The sequence below is a fragment of the Cheilinus undulatus genome, linkage group 21 (assembly GCF_018320785.1).
Source record: "Cheilinus undulatus linkage group 21, ASM1832078v1, whole genome shotgun sequence".
Taxonomy (NCBI): Eukaryota; Metazoa; Chordata; class Actinopteri; order Labriformes; family Labridae; genus Cheilinus; species Cheilinus undulatus.
Window position 1 is genome coordinate 5,160,988 of NC_054885.1, and position 20,425 is coordinate 5,181,412.

General features: G+C 38.3%; 1 protein-coding gene across 1 annotated transcript; it reads right to left on the reverse strand.

Annotated features, from left to right (window-relative positions):
* Positions 1–4,363: 4,363 nt before the first annotated feature.
* On the reverse strand, positions 4,364–17,126 carry zgc:171844 (uncharacterized protein LOC100151763 homolog). Its single transcript, XM_041778380.1, has 6 exons — positions 17,036–17,126; positions 12,021–12,141; positions 8,700–8,773; positions 6,882–6,996; positions 6,431–6,501; positions 4,364–4,482 (listed from the first exon to the last, which is right to left on the reverse strand). The coding sequence occupies exons 1-6, from the start codon at positions 17,112–17,114 to the stop codon at positions 4,364–4,366; spliced, it is 579 nt and encodes a 192-aa protein (XP_041634314.1). The 5' UTR covers positions 17,115–17,126.
* Positions 17,127–20,425: the final 3,299 nt, after the last annotated feature.

Consider the following 20,425-nt stretch of genomic DNA (forward strand, 5'->3'; position numbering starts at 1 on the left):
AAAAAACTTGTGACAAAGTGCCCTCCTGTCCTGAGTACCCTGAGTGGACAAAATGTGACAAAGGTCCCTCTTAAGTGTCCTAACTGTTGACAATATTTAACCAAGTTCCCTCTCAGGTGTCTTTTATGTTGACAAAATCTGACCAAGTGTCCTCTTGAGTGGACAAAAGTTGACAAAATGCCCTGTTTAGTGCCCTGTGAATGCACAAAATTTGACAAAGGTCCGACTTAAGGGCCCTCTGTGTTGACAAATCTGACAGATTTTCTTGGTTGGTACCCTTTAAATGAACATAATTTGATAAAAGTTCCCTATTTAAGCCTTAAAGGAAGTTAACCTAGTACCAGCAAGGTGTACCTAATAAAGTGGCCAGTCAGTGACTGTCAGTTTGTTTTACATATAAACATCATTAGCTTGGTCTAATAACCTTTAAAATCCCACACTACCTTGTTCATTTTCCCTCCAGTAGGATGTTGTGTGGCTCTCTGCCACAAGGGGGCACTGTTGGATTTCACATGAGTGAAACCACCTGAAGCTCTCAATCAGCAACCAGTTAATCCAGAATCCTCAGGACTTAAAGACCGTTTACTTACTCATGTCAACTTTTATTCACATGACAATTAAACTACAAATTAGCAACATAAAAAACAACATGTAACCACACTTTATCTTTCAACACCATAGAGCTTCATGCAGTTCCATTTTCACTTAAACAGTCATTTTTGCTTCTTTATTTTATTTTTATAGTATGTAATCATAAAGAGTAGATTTAAGGGGGCTAAGAGGGTAAATCTGGAAATTTGGAATGAACATTTTAAATAAAAACATTTCTAGAAAGAAGATAGTAAATGAAAGGTCTTACCATTAATATTTACCCTTCTCTGAGTTAGGAAATTAGTTGTTTTTTTTTCCTGCATACTGTTGGTAGCTGAGACCAGAGGAAATATGTCGCTGGGTTGTCTGTCCAGCTGTATGGGTCATTACTGCCATTCTTGGCAATAATAATAATCATTCAATAAACTGAAAATATGTCCCTTCTATGACTTATATCACTCCCTTTTCTACCAGTTTTCCTAACAAAAGCCTCCAGAACAGTTGTGCCCATATAGATCATTCATAATGTAATACAAAGATTATTTTACAGTTTTCCAGAGAATTACAGACTCATCACCCTCTGAATTGTTGCGTTCAGGGGACATCGGGCTAGCTTTTTTCTTAAACAAAGGCCATGATGTGTGACTCAGACTCAGTGACTCACAGCCCAGTAAGAAAGGGAGAATATTCTTTATGCTGTCACTGCTGAAGCTCGGTCCGTCCTCTGTTTACAGCTACAGAGATTAAAAAAAAAAAACCTCTGCTCATTAAAAGGAAACCCTGTGTTGTATGTGGGTGATCACAGAGCACATAAAACACAGACGCTTTATAAACTACAAGATGTGAAGGTTTGAACTCTGAGACCGCCTCGTTTAACCCGACATAACTCAGTTTGATCTTCTGTCTTTGCTTGTTTGAGAAAGTCCCAGTCTGCAGTTAAATAGCTTTGTTATCGGGTTGTTGGAGGGTAAATGTATTTACTCTGTCTATGCAGTCAGGACCAGGCTCTTCACTGTTTACTATGATACTGTATGGAACACATTCTCTCTTCTTTTAACATTAGTCTGTAAACATCTGGGAAGGAATGTTGTGCCATTCTTGTCTGATGTAGAATTCTAGCTGTTCTGCAGACCCGCTCAGGACCCGGACTCTTCTCCTGTGAAGCCATGATGTTGTGATGGATGTGGTATGTGTTTTTGCAGAAATAGTCAAGGCCTTCCCTGAAAGAGACGTCTGGATGGTAGTGTATGTTGATCTAAAACCTCTCTCTACTTTTCAGCATTGATAGTTCCTTTCCAGATGTTAGAGCTGCCCACGCCATAGGCACTAATGCAACCCCATACCGTCAGAGATGCAGGCTTTAGAACTGAGCCAGGAGAACAAGCTGGATGCTCCCTCTCCTCTTTAGTCCTCAGGACACAGCATAAGTGGTTTCCAGAAAGAATCCCATATTTTGATTTCTCTGACCACAGAACAGTTTTCCATTTTGCCTCAGTCCATTTTAAATGAGATTTGGCCCAGAGAAGATGGCGACGTTTCTACATCCTGTTCACGTATATCACGTATATCTTCTTCTTTTACACGATCCAGCTTTAACTGTCAAGAAACACACAGGGGGGCACAGATGGTCTAGTGGTTTAAGGCCTGCCCTATGTACGTGGGCGGCCCAGGTTGGAATCCAGCCTGTGGCCCTTTCCTGCATGCCTCTCTCTACATTCTCATCCCTATTTCCAACTCTATCCTCTGTCCTCCACTATCAAATAAAGGTACAAAATCCCCAAATAAATCTCCAAAAAAGAGAAAGAAACACAAAACTCCTCCTGCCCCTCCACAAGCCTACATGGAAAGCATTAAGCAGGAACAGCTGGTTCCTGCTCTTCCTTTGCGGGTAAGGAAAGCTTAGGGAGAAAAGAGAAGCAGCAAAAACCCAGATAAAACACTATAAAGCCAGAGGCAGAATTAAGGAGGAGCTGGGGTGGAAGAGGGTTGCAAGAGCAGCTTGCAGAAAGCGCAGCAGAGCTTAGCCAGACACTTTAAATAAGGCGGCATGACAGCGATTGGCAAATGGTGTGCTTAGAGCACATCAACTGGGTGCCAGCTGATCTCGATCATGGTAGGATTGGACTCTGTGGCTGACTGAGCTAACGCTATATGCTTGATTTGTGGATAGCACGGCCAACTGTGTTGACAGACAATGGTTTCTGATAGAGTTCCTGAGCCCATGCAGAAATTTCCAGTACAGAAGCGTGCTTGTTTTTAATGCAGTGGCCCCTGAGGGTCCCAAGATCACCACCATTTGCTAATATTATGGACTGTAAATGGTGGGATATTTACTGTCTTCACAATTTAATGTCAAGGAAAATTTCTCTGAGATTGTTCCACATGCAGTAGATTGGTCATACTCTGCTGTTCTTTACTTCTGAGAGACTCTGCCTCTCTAAAATGCTCCTTTAATACCCAGTCATGTTACTGACCTGTTGCCAATTAAACAAATTAGTTGCAAAATGCTCTTCCAGCTGTTTTTCATTAGAACGGCTTACTTTTCCAGCCTTTTGTTGTCCTGTCCCAACTTTTTTGAGATGTGTTGCAGCCATAAAAATCTTAATTTTTCATGAAATGGTAAAATATCTCAGCTTCAACATCTGATATGTTTAAATGTTCTATTGTGAATAAAATATGGGTATATGATATTTGACAATCATTGAATTCTACTTTTATTTACTTCTTACACAGCGCCCCGACTTTTTTGGAATTAGGATTGTAGATAATAGATGGTTATGTAAATAAATACACATGCACATATACAGTAAATCTATTCAGATTTAAAGAAAATACATAATGTGCAGCTCTCTGCAGCGTTTCTGTAAACATGCCTGGCTGTAGATGATTTCTTTCTGCTGAGTCTTGGATGTGAAACTCTTTCGGGGGTGGGGGTGGGGGGTCAAAGCTGCAGGAGGAAAAGAAAGAACCAGAAAGTCGTTAATTGGCGGAGCATGAAACCACATTTAGGAGCTGTTACTTGTCTCAGCCAACGCTGCTGCAGAAAGGAGCGGCTTTTTAAACCGGCGTCCAATTAGAGCGGGCTGGCAGTGAGTTGTCTTTATTCACTGTGTCGCTGTCTGATTAGTGTTCACAGCCGGCACATTAAATCTAGAGGAGAGAGGTTCTGCACAGGTCTGCAGCCAGCGGAGACGGCCTGCATCAGCTGCAATGAGAGCTCACATTTCTGCCTTTTCTCTGACCCTGTCTGCAGACTTTTGGCTTTTTGTGTGCCCACTTTTGGACTGATTAAATGAACTGCCTCTCAAACACCCTTACTGTCTTCAAGTGAATCTGTTGTGTTTGAGCCACTTTTAAAACAGACCATTTCACAGACTGAACGATTAACTCAATAATGGATGGCAATAATCAACGTAGTCATGGGCTGTGAGGATATTTTAATAACACTCTGCTACATTACAGCAAATAGAAAAGGTAGATAAACCTGCAGTTTATTCCCTCAAACATCACAATAGAAGCCATTATCATCAATAAGTACCTTTAAAGACATAAGACAATTTTACATCTACTGACCAATCAGCTCCCTCCTGACATGTAAACAGTTCTCACTGCAACGAATCACAAACAGTACTGTAAGGCATAACCTGAACGTGATCTGCATATCATGATTAATGAAACCAACCGTTCTCAGCGGTGCAAACATACAAAATACTCTCTCTCTCATGCATACAGATGGAGGCAGGTTAAATCTTCAGTTTCCACAAACACAGTGCTACATGACGGAGCAGGTGAATCCGCAGCAGTCCTTCATCATTGTGAGTCCAGTTTTTGTGATAAACGGCGCCGGCGTCTGCTGGGACTTGGACGCCACAATGTGATCTTTACAAGAACCTAAATAAAAACAAAACATGGCAGGAAATTATTTTACACCAAACTGATGAATAACTTAATTATCTAGCGAAATAAGCTGCTTTATTTTCTTGCCATTAAATACGAGCTCCTGCCAACAGCTGATAAACTAATCTCTGTGAATACAGACTGTAAAAAATCAAATCTTAGCAAGTGCATTCCTCTGTTTTTTTGTAGGGTTGTCACAGGGGTGTCAAACTCAAGGCCCGGGGGCCAAATCCAGCACGTGGTGCAGTTATAGCTGGCCCACCAGATCATATGTTATTTTTAGTGTAACTGGCCCACCAGGGAGGTCTGCAGATTTACTCCAGTAGAAAAATGTAAACTTAACCTTGATGATTTATAATATCTTTTCTGAGTCATAAAAATGAGAAAAAAACGGAATATAATTTGATAAAAAGTCAGGAACGCAAAAGAAATTTGTGTCTTCTCTGTATTTTTAATTTTGCATTACAATTATGACTACAAGTTATGGTTTTGACTGTTTATTTACTAGTTTAACCTTTACATCTATTAACCTTTTCTTTCATATTTTTACCTTATGAATTAATAATTTAAAATTCTAAATCCTATTTTGACCTTTTAAAGTCATTATTTGACTTTTATCACATGTTTTTGATCTCTTCCAACTCCTAACTTTGACTTCTATCTAGATTTTTTTACCTTTAAAACTCATGTCTTTTAATTTCATTTCATATTTTGACTTTTAAAACTCATTAGATGGAAATTTAATCTCATAATTTGACATTTGAACTCACTATTTCAATGTTTATCTCATATTTTGATTGTTAAATATCATGATTTCTAATTTTTTCTCAGTTTTGCTAACCATTTCAACTCCTATCTGTGACTTTTATCTCTTTTCTTACCTTTATAAATCATGATTTTGAATTTTATTTTATATTTTGACTTGTATCTATTTTTTTTTCCTTTTAAAAACATTATTTTGACCTTGAATGTCATTTTTTTACCTTTAAAACTTATAATCTCACAATCATTTAGGGTTGACAGTCAGTTGTTAAATATTGACCCTGTTAGGCCCTCAGGTTAGACCCAAATTCAGAATCTGGCCCCTGCTGTGATTGAGTTTGACACCCCTGGGATGTCACAATACCAAAAAACTTAGAATGTTTATCAATATTGATGACTGTTTCTATTCCCCAGCAACAAAAAAGGCGCATCCAAATGGGTTAATTTAGTTATTTTTGGTTTCTAAAGCCCAAAGCACACCAGTAGCACATTGTTGCATCAGGCTGTGCCTCAAGTGCTGCAGAAGCACAGGAAGCAGCGTGTCAATGGTCAAACTCCCCTCACGCCACTGATGAACCAGGTGATTTTATGCCAGAGTAGAGAGCTTGGTCCCTGCCTCACTAGGTAAGTAAAAACATGACAAGAGCGATGGTGCTTCACCAGCTGTTTTGAACTCTGAGGACTCTGTTCTTAGTCTGTTCAGTTTATTTATTAAACAGTAAATCAACATTTTGGTTTCATAGATAAAGTTCAAATCATGAGGGGAGTTACAACGATAAAGCTAGGGACTTCTCTGGCTTTGACAACTTTTGGAAATGTTTAACATTATTAATGTACTAATCTTAAAAAAAGCAGTTGTTATTTTTAACTAATGTGTGCATTTAAGTGCAAAAATCCCATGCATGTTGTAGCTTTAGGTACTTCTGCATCAGCAGCAGCTTTGACCCTGGAAACCTCAAAATGACGAGTCAAATCAGTTTCCACCTACGCCATTGTTGTTGACAAAGAAGTTATCAGAAGTCCCGCCTCCTTCTCGATTCTGATTGGTCACTCACTGACAACACTGACGCTGAAGGAGTTATTTTAATGCTGAAAGCCCTGGACTACATCAGTTTCATATTGATAATGATCACTGACAGCATTAACTACAGCAGCTGTGGATGCAGGCATTAAAACTCACCTTTTACACGTAATTTCTTTGGGAACTTGGACTGTAGGAAAGCAGCCATTTCTCTGTCCTCCTCTCTTTCTCTGTGGAGGAAAAAGAAACATTTTTTTTTATTACTCTAAAGTTTTAGCCTTAGATTTTTGACGTCTTGCTACATTTCACTTAGCTGAGTTTGAGTTTACTAGAGGCTAACAGCTGGAATAAAAATCCTTAGGAGGATAATGTTATAAAGTCACCGTTGCATCTTTACTCAAATCTTTTCTCTGAAATGTTATGACTGCACAGAAAGGATAGAAAAAAGACGTTTAATCTAAATGATACTCAAAATAACCTGTGTGCTGATTTAACACCTCAGACATAATATCAGAGAGGTGGCTGGCTCCTTTATCATTCAGCGCTTATATACGGATCACACAGCATTTTAAAAGGATCTCCTATATTCTATCATGTTGAGTCGTCTCACCTCAGCCGCTCAAACTCCACGTCGTCCACCAGGAAGTCTCTGGTCTCCACCAGTTTGTTGATCTGCTGCAGCAGCTCCTCTTCTCGCTCCCTGTCCTCCTTCGACTTGTCTTTATCTGTCCAATTGTCACAGAAAAAAACTTCACATTGACACCAGAGCTCGCTCAGTGTTTCGGTGATACAAAAGCAGGAAACTTAAGGTAAGAGTGGATCTGGATATAAGCTTTATTCTTGCATAAATATGACAGCTTTCATGACTGCTGCCATGGTACCACTGATGACTGAACAGACTTTAGCAGGCCTGTCCAGTTTAACTTTTTAATTTGCTGTTAATCATCAAATCCAATCTTTAATCATGGTTAATCAGAGTTTTAGTCATATTTTTAAAATGTGTCATTTTGCATTTCAATACAAAATGTTAAGATCATTTGAAGGTCAATATTTACAATATGAACCAATTATTCCCATTGTTTCTACTTAAGAACACTTGGAGAACGAGGCCAATTGCAATCAGTGTGTTCATGCTGACAGCCATTGTAGTAGGGATTAAAAACCTGCTCATTCACTGGAAACAGAATTATGATTTTCTTGTCCTGGTAGGTTTAAGGCTTTATAACCTTGATGCTTCTTCCTTGGGGCTCAGTAGGTAGAGTCTGTCATGTGGGGAGTTTAACCTTTAGCTCCTAGACTTACACGACCATGGGTCCTCGTAAAAGACACTTAATCTCAAACTGTTCCCACTGAAAAGCACATCCCTAGTCACTTAAGCCAGGGGTTCTCACCCTTTTCAGCCCGCGACCCCCAGAATAAAGGTGCCAGAGACCGGGGACCCCCACTGTACCTGACAGTGGCTGAACACAGCCATGCACATTCAAGAACAGTCAAGTGCAGACAAGGCCGCCCATAAAGAGGGATAAAGGGGAAGATTTCTGGGACCCAGCCAAACTTGGGGCCCATGGAGGTCAGCAAAATCATGACTTATGGTGAAGTTAAGCTGTGAAAACCATATTTCATATTTGACCTAAATAATGACCGCTCTTAATCAAGGAAAAACAAATATCTCTATCTATTCATGTGTAGTAAATAGCCTTCTTAAAATGAAAAGAAGTTTTGTTAAAAAACATATTTAAAATGGGTGAAAATTGCTTAAATTAGTTAATAATGGCAAAAAATTGTAGAAAAGGTGTTGAAATTGGATTTTTAAACAACATAAATGGGTTAAAAGTGGAAAAAAATGACCCAAAACGAATTCAATTGGCAAAAACAGGCACAAAAAGTGGTAAAAGGGGATTAAAAAGTGGCTGAAATGGCTTTAAAGTGAAAAAAATTGGGGAAAATTAGGTGGACTGGGATGATAAATTTATATAAACCAGGAAAATTGGTATAACTATGGTTAATTTGGCAAAAGGGGTGTAAAAAGTGGTTAATAGTGGCAATAGTGAGGCAACAATAGGCAGAAAATGGCATGAATTGGTTTAGAAGTGACAAAAACAGGCGTAAAAAAGTGGCGGAAAGGGTATAAAGTTGACACAAATGGGATTTAAGTGGCAAAAATGTGCTATAATTGGCAAAAATTTGTGTTATAAAGTGATGAAAATTGATTGAAATTTGGTAAAATTGGTGTAAAGTGTCACCAGATGCCTTAAAAAATATATATATTTTTAAGGCATCTGGTGACCCCATCTCAGTGTCTCGCGACCCCAAGGCTGAGAACCACTGACTTAAATGACTACATACATGCTATCCAAGCTCGTTTCCATTTGCAGTTCCTCTTTTAATCTTAAATGTCCCACATATGCACTGCCAGCATTTAATTTACCTGGAATAGAGATGAGTTTCTGCAGCTCCGTCTTCAGTCGTGTAATTTCTTTGCACAGCTGGATGTCGTCCATCCTGGGAGGAGAAAAAAAAAGGAAACACATTCAGGATGTCATCTACCCCCAGTCTGAAAAATAATTTAGAATTACAGCAGTGAAATAATGGGTTTTCTCTTCAGCAGACTGGTATAATTTCATGGCAGCGTGGCAATTTCCTTCCTCTAAATATCAGAGTGAAATTGTTTTTATTACAGAAAAAACAGAGTCAGATTTGAGAGAGGTTGTGAGTTTATTGTCTGAAATAACTTCCCTTTGTTTATGAATCAGCGCTGACAGAATAAGATCTCATTCCACCGTCTGACTCAGATTATTTCTGAACATCACCATGTCGCTCTGAGTGTCTATTCTATGATAACAGTGAAGGAGAAAGAAGACTGAAATTACAGTGATTTATTCTGATGTGTCCTCTGTTTATTTCACCGGCGTATATTTCAGAGTTTTCTAGTTGGTGTTAAATCAAGCCAAATGACAGCGCTGCCAGACTGTCAGAAACTTTTAGAGAACAGATGAACACATCTTTTATAAACAGGTAAAAACAAGGATGTCAGTGACAAGGGTGGCATTTTCTTATTATTGAGTCTGGAGGACTAAACCACCAGCTAAAGATCAGAGGAACGGTAAGATACCACATATTTCAACAGACAGTTCATCTCAAATGCCGTCTCTGTCAGAACAGGAGTGCCATTATTGTTGGGACGATGTATTTCCAGTTTTCGATTTTAAAAAATCAACTGTATTTATAAACAAAGTCTGGCAGTTATATTTATGAAATAACCACAATACGAACATGTCAGACTAAGAAATATTCCATAAATGAAACAGAGAAAAAGGTCAGAGGTCGCATGTGGGATTAGACTACGTATGGATCAATTTTAGGAGTAGTTCACTCTGACGATGGCTCACTTTAGCTTTGTTAGCTTTTGCTAAAGCTAGCAAAGCTACATCTACTACGTTATAAACCTTACTACATGAGCCAATGTAGCTAAGTTAGTGCCTGCGCTTTCATTTTGTTAAAGCTAACTTAGCTATGGATAACAGAGCTACATAGCTAAAGCTTAGCTCACAAAAAAGCTTTGTAAGCTATTCACGTAGCTATGTTAGCTTTAAGCTACACTTACAAAAGCTTGCATTGCTAAAGCTAGCTACATTGGCTTTTGTAGTAACATTAATTTTGTAGCAAGTGTAGCTTTGTTAGCTTTAGCTAAAGCTAAAAAAGCCAACGAGAGCTGCCATCTGCATAAATACTTCTAAAACAGGTTTATGCATAATTCAGATTAGACCTCTGACCTTTCCTGTTTAATTTATGAAACGTTTCTTAGTCTGTCATGTTGTTATTTTAAGAATGTAACTGTCAGACGTGGTTTATAAATAAAGTTGAATCTGAAAATATAAGGAAATGCGTAGTACCAGCAAATAAAAGCACTTCCTTTCTGAAATATACGTCGCCTCAGTTATAAGGTCTGCAGCCAGATCCCTCTCATATATTCTGCACCTTTCCCAAACAGTGATAGATGGATAGATGCTTTGATTTTTTTCAGGAACTTATAAATACAAAACGCTTTTCCATAAAAACAAGGACAGGACAACTGGAAAAGTTGTGGAATGCTTAAAAAACTCCCCAAAAATTCCACAGGTAAGTAGGTGGATTGGTAACAGGTGAAGGGTGTGAGCTTCTCCACTTTATGAATGAGCATGGACAAATAGTCCTACAGTTTACTAACAATGTCCTTTAACATGCAACTGCAAAAAATTTACAGATTTAAGTCCAAAATATCATCAAAAGAGTCAGAGAATCTGTAGAAATCCTCTACACATAGGGGGCAAGACCAAAAACTAACATTTAACATCTGTGACCTTTGACCCCTCAGGTGATATGGCATTAAAAACCAGCATCATACAAGTAATGTGTCTGTAAGCTGTAAGTTTGTTGTTCAACCAAATGTGTGCAGCTTAGTTGTCTTCTTATTGAAGTTGATGAAAACATGAAGACAAACTGAAACCCCTTAAAGGCAGGAAGGAGACGGCTCTATTATTGGGACTGTTCTTCATTTTCACCCAGGCAAACTTTGATGGACGTGAAAACACAAAGTTAAACTGATACATGTCACCATGGAACAACACTTATCACTCATTCTGAAGGCTTAAAACCTCAGGCAAAAGTTGCTTCCTTTGTTCCACCGTGTGCCTGTGTGTAGTGGTCACTACTGTTTTTAGCCTCTGCTCCCACACCTCTGTCTCTGTGTGTCAAAATAATGAGGACAGCCTCTGCTGAAAAAAAGAAACATAACTAAAAGTAAGGATGAGAGAGAGAAAAAGATGTGTGCATGTATGTGTGTCTGCTGGGAGCTTAAAAAACCCCGCTGTTTGTCTCGACACACTCTCTGCCGTCCCGCACATGGCTGCTCTCTGCTGACGGCTGACAGTCACGGTTCATCATCTCTTCCTCCTCAGAGATTCTGAAAGTGTCGCGGTGCGTTCAGATCCCAACATTGCTGAACTTTTCTACATGTGTAAACACAGAGACCCCCTGTAAACGCGCTAATCAGTCATATCTACGCTGTTTTGGCTTCCCTGTTTGCCACAAACGCAGCGCCTTTAAAGAGTAAACACCCCCTTGGATGCTACCATTTCACCTTGCAGGCAAAAGAACACTCCAAACTCCTCAGAGAAAAGGTTATTGAAAAGTATAAGTCAGGGGATGGATACAAAAATATTTCTGAGGCTCTGAACATCCCTCAGGGTTCAGTTAAATCTTCCTAGCTCAAACCGTCCTCACAAACTGAGTGAATGTGCAAGAAGGAGACTCGTGAAAGAGGCCACCAAGACACCTATGAAAACACTTTCATCACCACAGACACACCATCCCCACTGTGGAGCACTGTGGTGGCAACATCATGCTGTGGGGATGCTTCTAGGCAGCCTAGCAGACTTGTAAAGGTAGAGGGTGAAATGAATGCAGCAAAGTATAGGAAAATGGTGTAAAGTCTACACTAAACCCAACATTAACAAGTACAAGTAAGGCTGTGTCAGAAGAGTTTAATGTAAACATGACCAAAATAAAGTCACAGACAGGGCATTTTAACCTGTTTCACCAATCAGAAGTCAACGATTTTGCTTCTCCAGGTTGTCCCAAGTTTTCTTTGAGCATGCAAGGAGGTAAATATGAAAATATATCTGATATCTACAGATACCTACCTATTACAGATACCTAAAAACTGTCTGTTTTGAGTTATATTTATAGAGTATAAGAATAAAACCCTCACATGTATCTGAGCTCTGACTCTCTCCGTACGAGGACGTCTCGTATCCGCTCGATTTTGCTCAGCTCTCCTTCGATGTCCTCGATGGTTATCGTGGAGTCAGCCATGGAAACGACATCCTCCGCTGAAACACACAGACACAAATTTATTAGCTTTTTTGTGTTTTTAGAACATGGATGAACACTATTTATTATGGAAACCTTGCAGAAATGCACGTAAGAAAGCAGATCTAAAGGATTTTTTTATTTTGTTTGGATTATTATCAGCAAACAAAAGAGAAATGTTGTTTAAAAACGCAGATTATGAGGCCAAGCACTGTGTCTTCAAGATACATCTTAGTCCCTTATTTAACTATTACCCTTACCTCTTGTTTTGAGCGCTCTTTTCTCCAAGCATCTTAAACATCAGCATAAACATCTTAACTCCTTTAAACCTGCAGGAGAGCCGTCGCTCCCATTTGTATATCTACTTTTGACTGCAGGTAGAATTGTAACCATATGAGATAGAGAAATAATTCTTCTTGCATATAAAACAGGAGGAGTAACACTAACATATCAAACATTCAGCGTGACCCAGAGTACTGTCTCCTTCCAGAAATATCCTTCCTTCTTTTGCAGAAATGTAGTAATGTAGTAAAAAGCGCACACATTAAAAACATTATAATCGTGATGATGTTTGTCTGCACGCGCCTATCGTGTTGTTTTCTTGCAGGTCACTCATTATTGTTTCGACATGGTCTTCTGCAAACACATGCATGCTCTAAAGTACCTTGCACGCTTAGAGATTTGACTTCACTGCTGTAAATAGTTTATTTTGTAAACATGCTGTCTTTTTGCAAATTAAGCACAATTTCATTTTATTTCCGTTTTTGCCACGGTTCATAAAGATTAGTATATTTAAAAAATGAAGTCATGAACACACTCATTTTTTTTTCTTTTTTTTTTTTGTGGTTTGAAATGAACTTGTGCAACTTTTTACAATCACAATTTTGAGGGATACAGCTATGGCATCTCTGCATGTAGGAAATGCTTTTCATTTTTCTTGTGTTTTTTTTGCACTTTTGAGCAATTTACTTTGTTACTATGGACTTATCACATATATATTATTTAAAGTTGGGTTCAAAGGGTTGTACTGATATATAGCAAATTCAAATACTCCAAAAAATGGCACTACAACTACTACAGGGGCTGAACGATTTTGGGAAATAATGTACTTACATATTTTCCCCCAATACTGCAATAGCAATTTCATAAGTGATTAGTCCTCAACTTTCGTTTATTCCCAAGCAAGGGCTGAACAATTCTTTAAAAATATCTAATTCTGATGATTTTGACTTGTTTTGCAAATTGGACATGAATTGTTGCATTGAAGGGTTTTTGTCATTCTTATATTTAATTTGAAAAAAGAACAAAATGAGGATTTTTGCTGACAATTCTAAAAGAAATGGCACCAGAATGATTGCATAATGTCATGCATAACATCTCTGCTGAAAAAAAAGTTTAAAACTGGTATTTTGACACAAATTTCAGGTCAAAGAAATATTGCACCCTATGAGGTTTGAAAATTGCAGCAGGACATATTTCAATTGAAACTAGTTATCGATTAATTGCCCAGCAGTGGTGTGCACAGACTTTTTCAAGGACAGGGGCGAAAAGAAAAAAAAGGGCACTCCAGCGCGTTCTCACTGCTGAAGACGGCACTAAGTTTTGCATGTTTTCGAGGGCACTTCAGACATGTTTATATGTTAAACAAGTGGCATATTATATAGCCTTAAAACAGACTAACTAGACAGACTACTCATGTTAGTTTGTAGTTAGGATCAGCATCCACAAGAACTGTGTAGATTCAACGCTGGACTGAAGAACACACAAATAAATAAATAAATAAATAAATCCCTACGGGGTCTTCCCCCAGAACATTTTCAATGAAGTAGATGTCATTTCCTGTATTCTAGTGCATTTTAACACCATATTAGTACCAGATAATCCAAACTGGTTCTGTGAGATATAGTTGTGGCTCAATATAGATATAGAAAAAAGGGCCCAACATAAAAGTTACTGCAACAGTAATGTTTCATAGAATTTCATGGTTCTAATGGTTTTCTGGAGTTTAGTGTGTTTTCTTCACCCAAGAGGGCAGTTTAGTGTGTTTTGCCAACCAGGAGGGCACTTTAGCTTGTGTTTTGGCTCTAAAGAGGGCACTTTAGCACGTGTTTTGGCTCTCAAGGGCACTTTAGCGCCTGTTTTGCCTCCCAAGAGGGCACTTTAGCGCACTTTTTTCAACAATTTGGCCACGAGGGGGGGTGACCGCCCCCCCTGCCTGTGCACACCACTGTTGCCCCGCTCTAACCACAACATGTAAAAATGTGAAGATGTGCTCTGGTGGACTTGTTCTTTGGAAGGCTGAATATGGGTTTATTTAACACTGACTGCTTAAGCAAAGTTAAACTCATAAACAACCCTGAACCACTGTTAGCAGATTAACAGCAATAATCCCTAAATAAACAGGTTTAATGTTGAGGTTTAATCTAGAAAGACAGGAGTAAAAAGGTCAACAGGTTGTGGTTTATAGGTGGTACTGATGGTTTAAACTGACTCGCTTTAAATAAAGCAATAGAAACTTCTCCATACAGTCAGATTTTTGTCACATTTTCATGCTTTTATGTGCACTACAGTACAGCAGTTTTACCTTTTTTTTTTCCATTAACCTGATAACAGTAACCCTTAATAAAAAAGTTAAATTCTGTTGTGCTTCTTCCATCTTTTGAGCTCTTCTTTATAACAGATAACAGGAACTTATGGTGTTTTAAAGAAACAAAGAAATTAACTAAATTTCATCAAAAATAATCCCTTATAAATTGGTTGAATTACTGAATTTTAGGTCAATTAAAGGGTTTGCTCAGCTTCAGAGGTACTCTGTGCTCTTTCAAGAAAAACAAACAATATCAATACCTCCTTTTAGACCACAGCAATGAAATAAGATGTATTTGACCACCAGCATTGGGTATTTTTTGTTTCTGAGTACCAAAAACTGCAGGGAAATTCTTGCACGTTGTCCAAACAGCTCAAATACACCGGCACTGTCAGGTTTTAATGCAGCATGTAGGACAATCTGGTCATTATGTGATGTTACTACTAAAAGCTTTAGTTCTTTTTTATTCTACCTTTCTTTAAAGTAACAGATAATGTGTCATTTAAAAACACCTGGCATCAAAAAGAAGTAATATATCAAAATGATGACAACAGAAGACTCAGAGCTGAACATCCGTTTGGTTTCTTCATATTCATAAAGAGTGTGAATGCTCCACACACAGCTGGAGACATCAACACCACCCTGGATCAGCTTCAGCATCCTAACATGATCGGCTCCTTCCTCCCCCGTTAACTCTTCAAGCTTCACTGAACATCTTCACTCCCCCCTCCGCCTCCCCCCTCGCTGCCTCCCACTCCTCACCGCCCGCGATGAGTCACCCAGTTGAGCTCGGATCGGCTTTTAATTACCTGACCTTGTGTGAAAAGACATTACAATCATCCTCTCTGAATCACTGAGGATATCGCAGCTGCACAAACACACAAGCCTCCCAGAGGAGCTGCAGGTTCCTGCAGTATTACAACTTTAGTCATCAATGCATGGATTTCCACATAAATGCATTTACCCATCAGGAGGTGATCTAGTTCACCTGCTGGTGGGATTTTAGGATTCAAGCAGCTTCACGAAACAGTTTCAGCTTTGAAATCAACTGTTTTTGAAGAGTTTATGATGATGAGCTGTGCTTGTTTATGAGCTTTTTTCAGTTTTTTTATGATGGAGGATTACAAAAAAAACAAAAGTAGGAGTTAGCATCAATATGTGCATTTTAAAAAGCATTCAAATAAAATAAATGCAAGAAATAGATGTTGCAAGGCGAGAAGAAGCATGCTCAATGGAAGCAAAAGAGGACCGAGGATTGAGCTCTGAGGGACGCCACTAAAGTCTGACAATCAACAAAAGATGGAAAAAGGCGTCTATTTCCAAATAACTTCAACACCGTTTCCCTCTTTCAGGAATAGTTATCAGCTGCTTATTATGAGGGGAAAGTTAAATTCTTAAAATAAAATCAGCTTATCATTAATTCCCTAAATAAGTTTTAAATAAGGACCCAAGAAAAGTGTTTATTTTTGCAGGTTTAGCTAAACAATAGAGACTTGATTGACTGAGCATTTAATCAAAACTAAGGTTGAAATGATTGTAAGATAAAAATTAATTATGGTGACATGCAATCTTAGAATATGAGGATATTTAATATGACTGACAGGTTAAAACATGTAAATACTGGACCACTGGGCTGATTTAGGGATGATTTTTCATGCTATTGCATTGATGAAACCTTTACAAAAGAGGACAATTTAAGCAGAAATCATTCAGGAAAAAAATATTAAAAATTAGCTGCACAAATGTACAACTGAACAAGAAAGAATGCATATATTATTTTTGGGTTAATATGCATCAGAATTAAAATCTACCAAAATAATTTTATGCAAAATTATGTGGCAATAATGGAAAAGGAAACAGGCACTTTGCAAATCTAAATGTTAGATCTGAACATTTTTAAGCTTTTGAATTATCAGGCATTTTAATTGATTTTCAGCTTGAATTTAAGGCATTGAGACAAAAAATGTGCACAAAAATAAGTGAAAGGTGGTTAAAATTCCCCCCTTGTGTGTGTGGATGATGTTTCCTACAGAGCAAAATTTAGTCCATTAATCGTGCAGAAAATGTGTGCATTAAAAATAAGATTGTGCAGTCTAAAACAGCCTGTAGTATCAATCAACTGTGCAGAAAACAGTGGTTTAAAACCCTGAGCCCCTGCTGACAGAGAAGTTAAACCTGCTGACTGTGAGGGTCTGCAGACTCCTGCACCCTAAACTCTCTCTGCTCAAACTCGCTCTAACCTGACACACACATCTCCTAATCTGACATGCAAACAGCATCGAGCATGCATTCAGATTAATTTAACCTCAAATCAGCTTCAAACTCACCTGATTTCTCCTTCTCTGCTCCCACCTGTGTTTTCTCCAAAGAGCCGTACTGTCCGGAGGATTTTCTCTCTTTCTCCATGTTACTGAAACACTTTAGACCCACTCCGCTCAGAAAATGTCACACACTCACTTCTACACTCAGTAACACCGACCGAGAGCATGCAGCACGTTTTAACGTGAGCAGAGCTGCTGAAGATGCTGGACAGACTCACAGGAGGAGGATCTGAGGACAGGAGCAGCTGTTTCTGCAGAGAGGCGCCACCTGCTGGATGATCCACGCTACGACACACAGAGACAGCTTTACCACAAGCACACAGAGAAACAGATGACATTTTAAACAGAAATAGAAGAAGTTAGAGGCTAAACTTTATCTAGAAAATCAAAACAAAACTGTGAAAACACTCCAGCAGAAACGCAGGAGCTGAAAAGTGTAGTATAATTTAATTAAACTAGTATTTCTACGGTAGCCCAAAGTGGACACGCATTGATTTATTTAACTTTATGTTGTTTTTATGTACCGTCTCTAGCAGTGGTTCCCAACCTGAGGTCAAACTTAAATGTAGATATTGCTGGCGTCAGGCCTAAACCTCGTATCTCCAAAATCACCACTGTCCAGGAAGGAAAAAAATCTGTATCTATAAATTAATTTAACACTGACTGGCTATAATCAGAATATTTTTAAAAACTTTTTATTGCTTTAAAACCCACTGACATATGTAAAGAGTGATTCTGACAGTAGCACTGATTTATGGAAAAATATCAAATCAAATCATGAAAAATGGTGACACAGTGTTTCTGCCTGATAGCAGCAATATATCCTTTTAATATCATGATTAAAAATGTAATGTATGGTGGCCTATAAGGGCCACTAAAATGATTTGAAAATGAAGAGGATCCCTGCAAAAAGAATGAAAATTGTTTCTGGGAAAAAAAATCTTTTGTTGTTGTTGTTTTTTTTTTTGTTTGTTTGTTTTAGTTTTTGCAGTTGTATATTTACAAGAAAAACTCAGTTTAAAAAGTCATTTATCGATGAGAAACTAAACATGATTTTTTTTTCTTAATTTAAAAGTCTTACATTTTGACATTAGAGACCTAAAAAATTTTAAGTTTTCAAAATGATAAATTTACAACAGTGTTAAGTTAAAATATTCAAGAAACCAAACTGAAATCAGTGGTTGGATTTTTGAATTTTCAACATTTTAATCTAAAATTCTCAGTTTAGTTTCAAGTACATGTTCAACTTATAAAGTTTTAAAAAAATCTGTTTTTCTTCTATTAAATTAACTACTTTTTAAGCTTGAGAATTTAATTTTTTTTTTCTTGAAAATGAACAGATCCTCTTTATCATTCATTTTTCTAGTGTGGCTCTAATGCACCGTCCTTATAGCATATAGTTTATTAATAGAGCTTTTGTCAAGAGAAAATGTATGTAGGCATATCATGTTGGGATTTTGTCAATTAAAAAAAAAAACTTATTTTTAAAAAATTTCCCAAGAGGTTTTTTTTTTCACTAAAAAAACCCACTTTTTAATACAAAAAATGTCTTTGTACTCCATGATAATTAACGGCCCTGTTGTTTCTGGGTTAACAATTTTTTGTATGTGGCTGATTCAGAAACCCTCCTGCATTTCTGTTTTTACATTTGCATAACAGGTGCATTGTGGGCATCCATACACCTGAGAACATACGATCATAACTGTACATCTTCAGTGACGCCCTGAAATCAGGACTAACTGTCCCTCCTCTTTTAGTTCCTTTACAGATGACGCCTTGCTACGGCACAGAACTCCTGTTGGGGGGCAGGAGGGGATTTCTGCACAGAAAAATGCCTCCAAAAAAGCCATGTTTTAGCTGTTCATAACTATGTCGAGCATTCAAAGTGTGAAAATGAAAACATTCTTCTTAAGCTATTTTTGTTTCCCGATGGTAGTGAAATATTCTGTCAAAAATAACATTTTGAAAACTCATGGTGGCCGTTAGGGTGGGGGGGCACAGATGGCCGAGTGCAGTGATTCTCAACTGGTTGGGCATCCGGACCCACCACTACCCCTTTATCAGAAATCACAACCCATGTGTTTTCATTTATTTATGAAAAATGCTGCAGTTTGGGCCTTAAACAGAACAAAACACGACTGCACAAACACAGCTCTAACATGTTAGAAAGTGCAAAGATACAAAAAGGTGCATACATGCATTTTATTTTTACTCCCTCTTCCCTGAACGGCATGCAATTTTAGTAAATTTGTGAGGAATTACCTTGTTATCAAGGGAAACCTAGCTTTGCTGTCATGAGAAAACCAGATGAATAAGAAATCTTGAGAAAATGCGACTGGAGACTGAAATGCATTTGTTATCACAGGAGAAATAAGTAAAATAAAAAGTATGGATCTGTATCCATGTAGGGCTTCCATACGTTATAGAATTTTTGCCAGTTTTTGCCATATGATTTAAGAGATTTTCAAGAAAAACAAACAGTATCAATACCTGCTTCTTCACCACAGCAATGAAATAAGATGCATTTGACACATATCATTTGGTATTTCTTTGTTTATAAGTGACGAAAACCGCAGGGAAATTCATGCACATTCTCCAAACAGCTCAAATGCAGACACTGTCAGGTATTTAGACAGCATAGTCAAAACATCAAGCTGCTTGGAGACGGTCTTCTAGCCTTTACCTTTAACATGCTAGTCTGTAATTGTCTCTAATCTCCTGGGACAACTGTCTCCATAGCTTTCTGTGCTCCATCTTCAGTGTGGTACCAAACAGCAGTGACTACTTTTTGGGCAGGCAGACTGAGTGATTACAAGCTCAGAGACTCCTGTGATGCTAATTACAGGACACACCATGGTTTTAACATGCCCCTATGGGCGCATTATTTTAACTTTTCTAGATAACGTGTGGACATGATTGGGATTTAGACGGATTAACTTAAAGTGAAGAGGTTTACAAATCATTAGAAAATTAATGAACATGCATGAAGTCACAGAAAAATGAGCTTTATTGAACGTTTTTGGTTCTGAACTAAACAGAAATTGTATTTTTAAGGATCATGCAGTTAAAATGCTCTAACCCTCTGCTCAGATCCTCTCAGTTTTACTCCCATAAAGGTCTAAACTCACAGACGTCTGCCTGGAAATCTGTCCTGATCTCCACCATCACAGTAGCTCTTTCCCCTGGAGGACCAAGCCGTCTCTCATCCAGAACCTTCCAGCTCACATCACTGAGCTCAGCTGTTAGGGACGCACCGAGGCCCCCTGGGGCTGCAGCAGATGTTCGGGGAGTTGGTTTGCATCTGTCTGAGCTGCCACTGTGCAGCAGGTCGGAAAGTCCCACAGAGCCAGGAGAGACGGCTCCGTCTATACGTCGATCTCTGAGAGGAGGGAAAAC

Excerpts from the sequence above, each read along its gene's own strand:
- zgc:171844 (XM_041778380.1), bottom strand. The coding sequence starts at position 17,114 with ATGGAGAAAGAGAGAAAATCCTCCGGACAGTACGGCTCTTTGGAGAAA. Across the intron at positions 8,774-12,020 it reads GAGTCAGAGCTCAGATACAT|GATGGACGACATCCAGCTGT; the intron begins GTGAGGGTTTTA and ends TTCTCCTCCCAG. Across the intron at positions 6,502-6,881 it reads GTGGAGTTTGAGCGGCTGAG|AGAAAGAGAGGAGGACAGAG; the intron begins GTGAGACGACTC and ends TTTCCTCCACAG.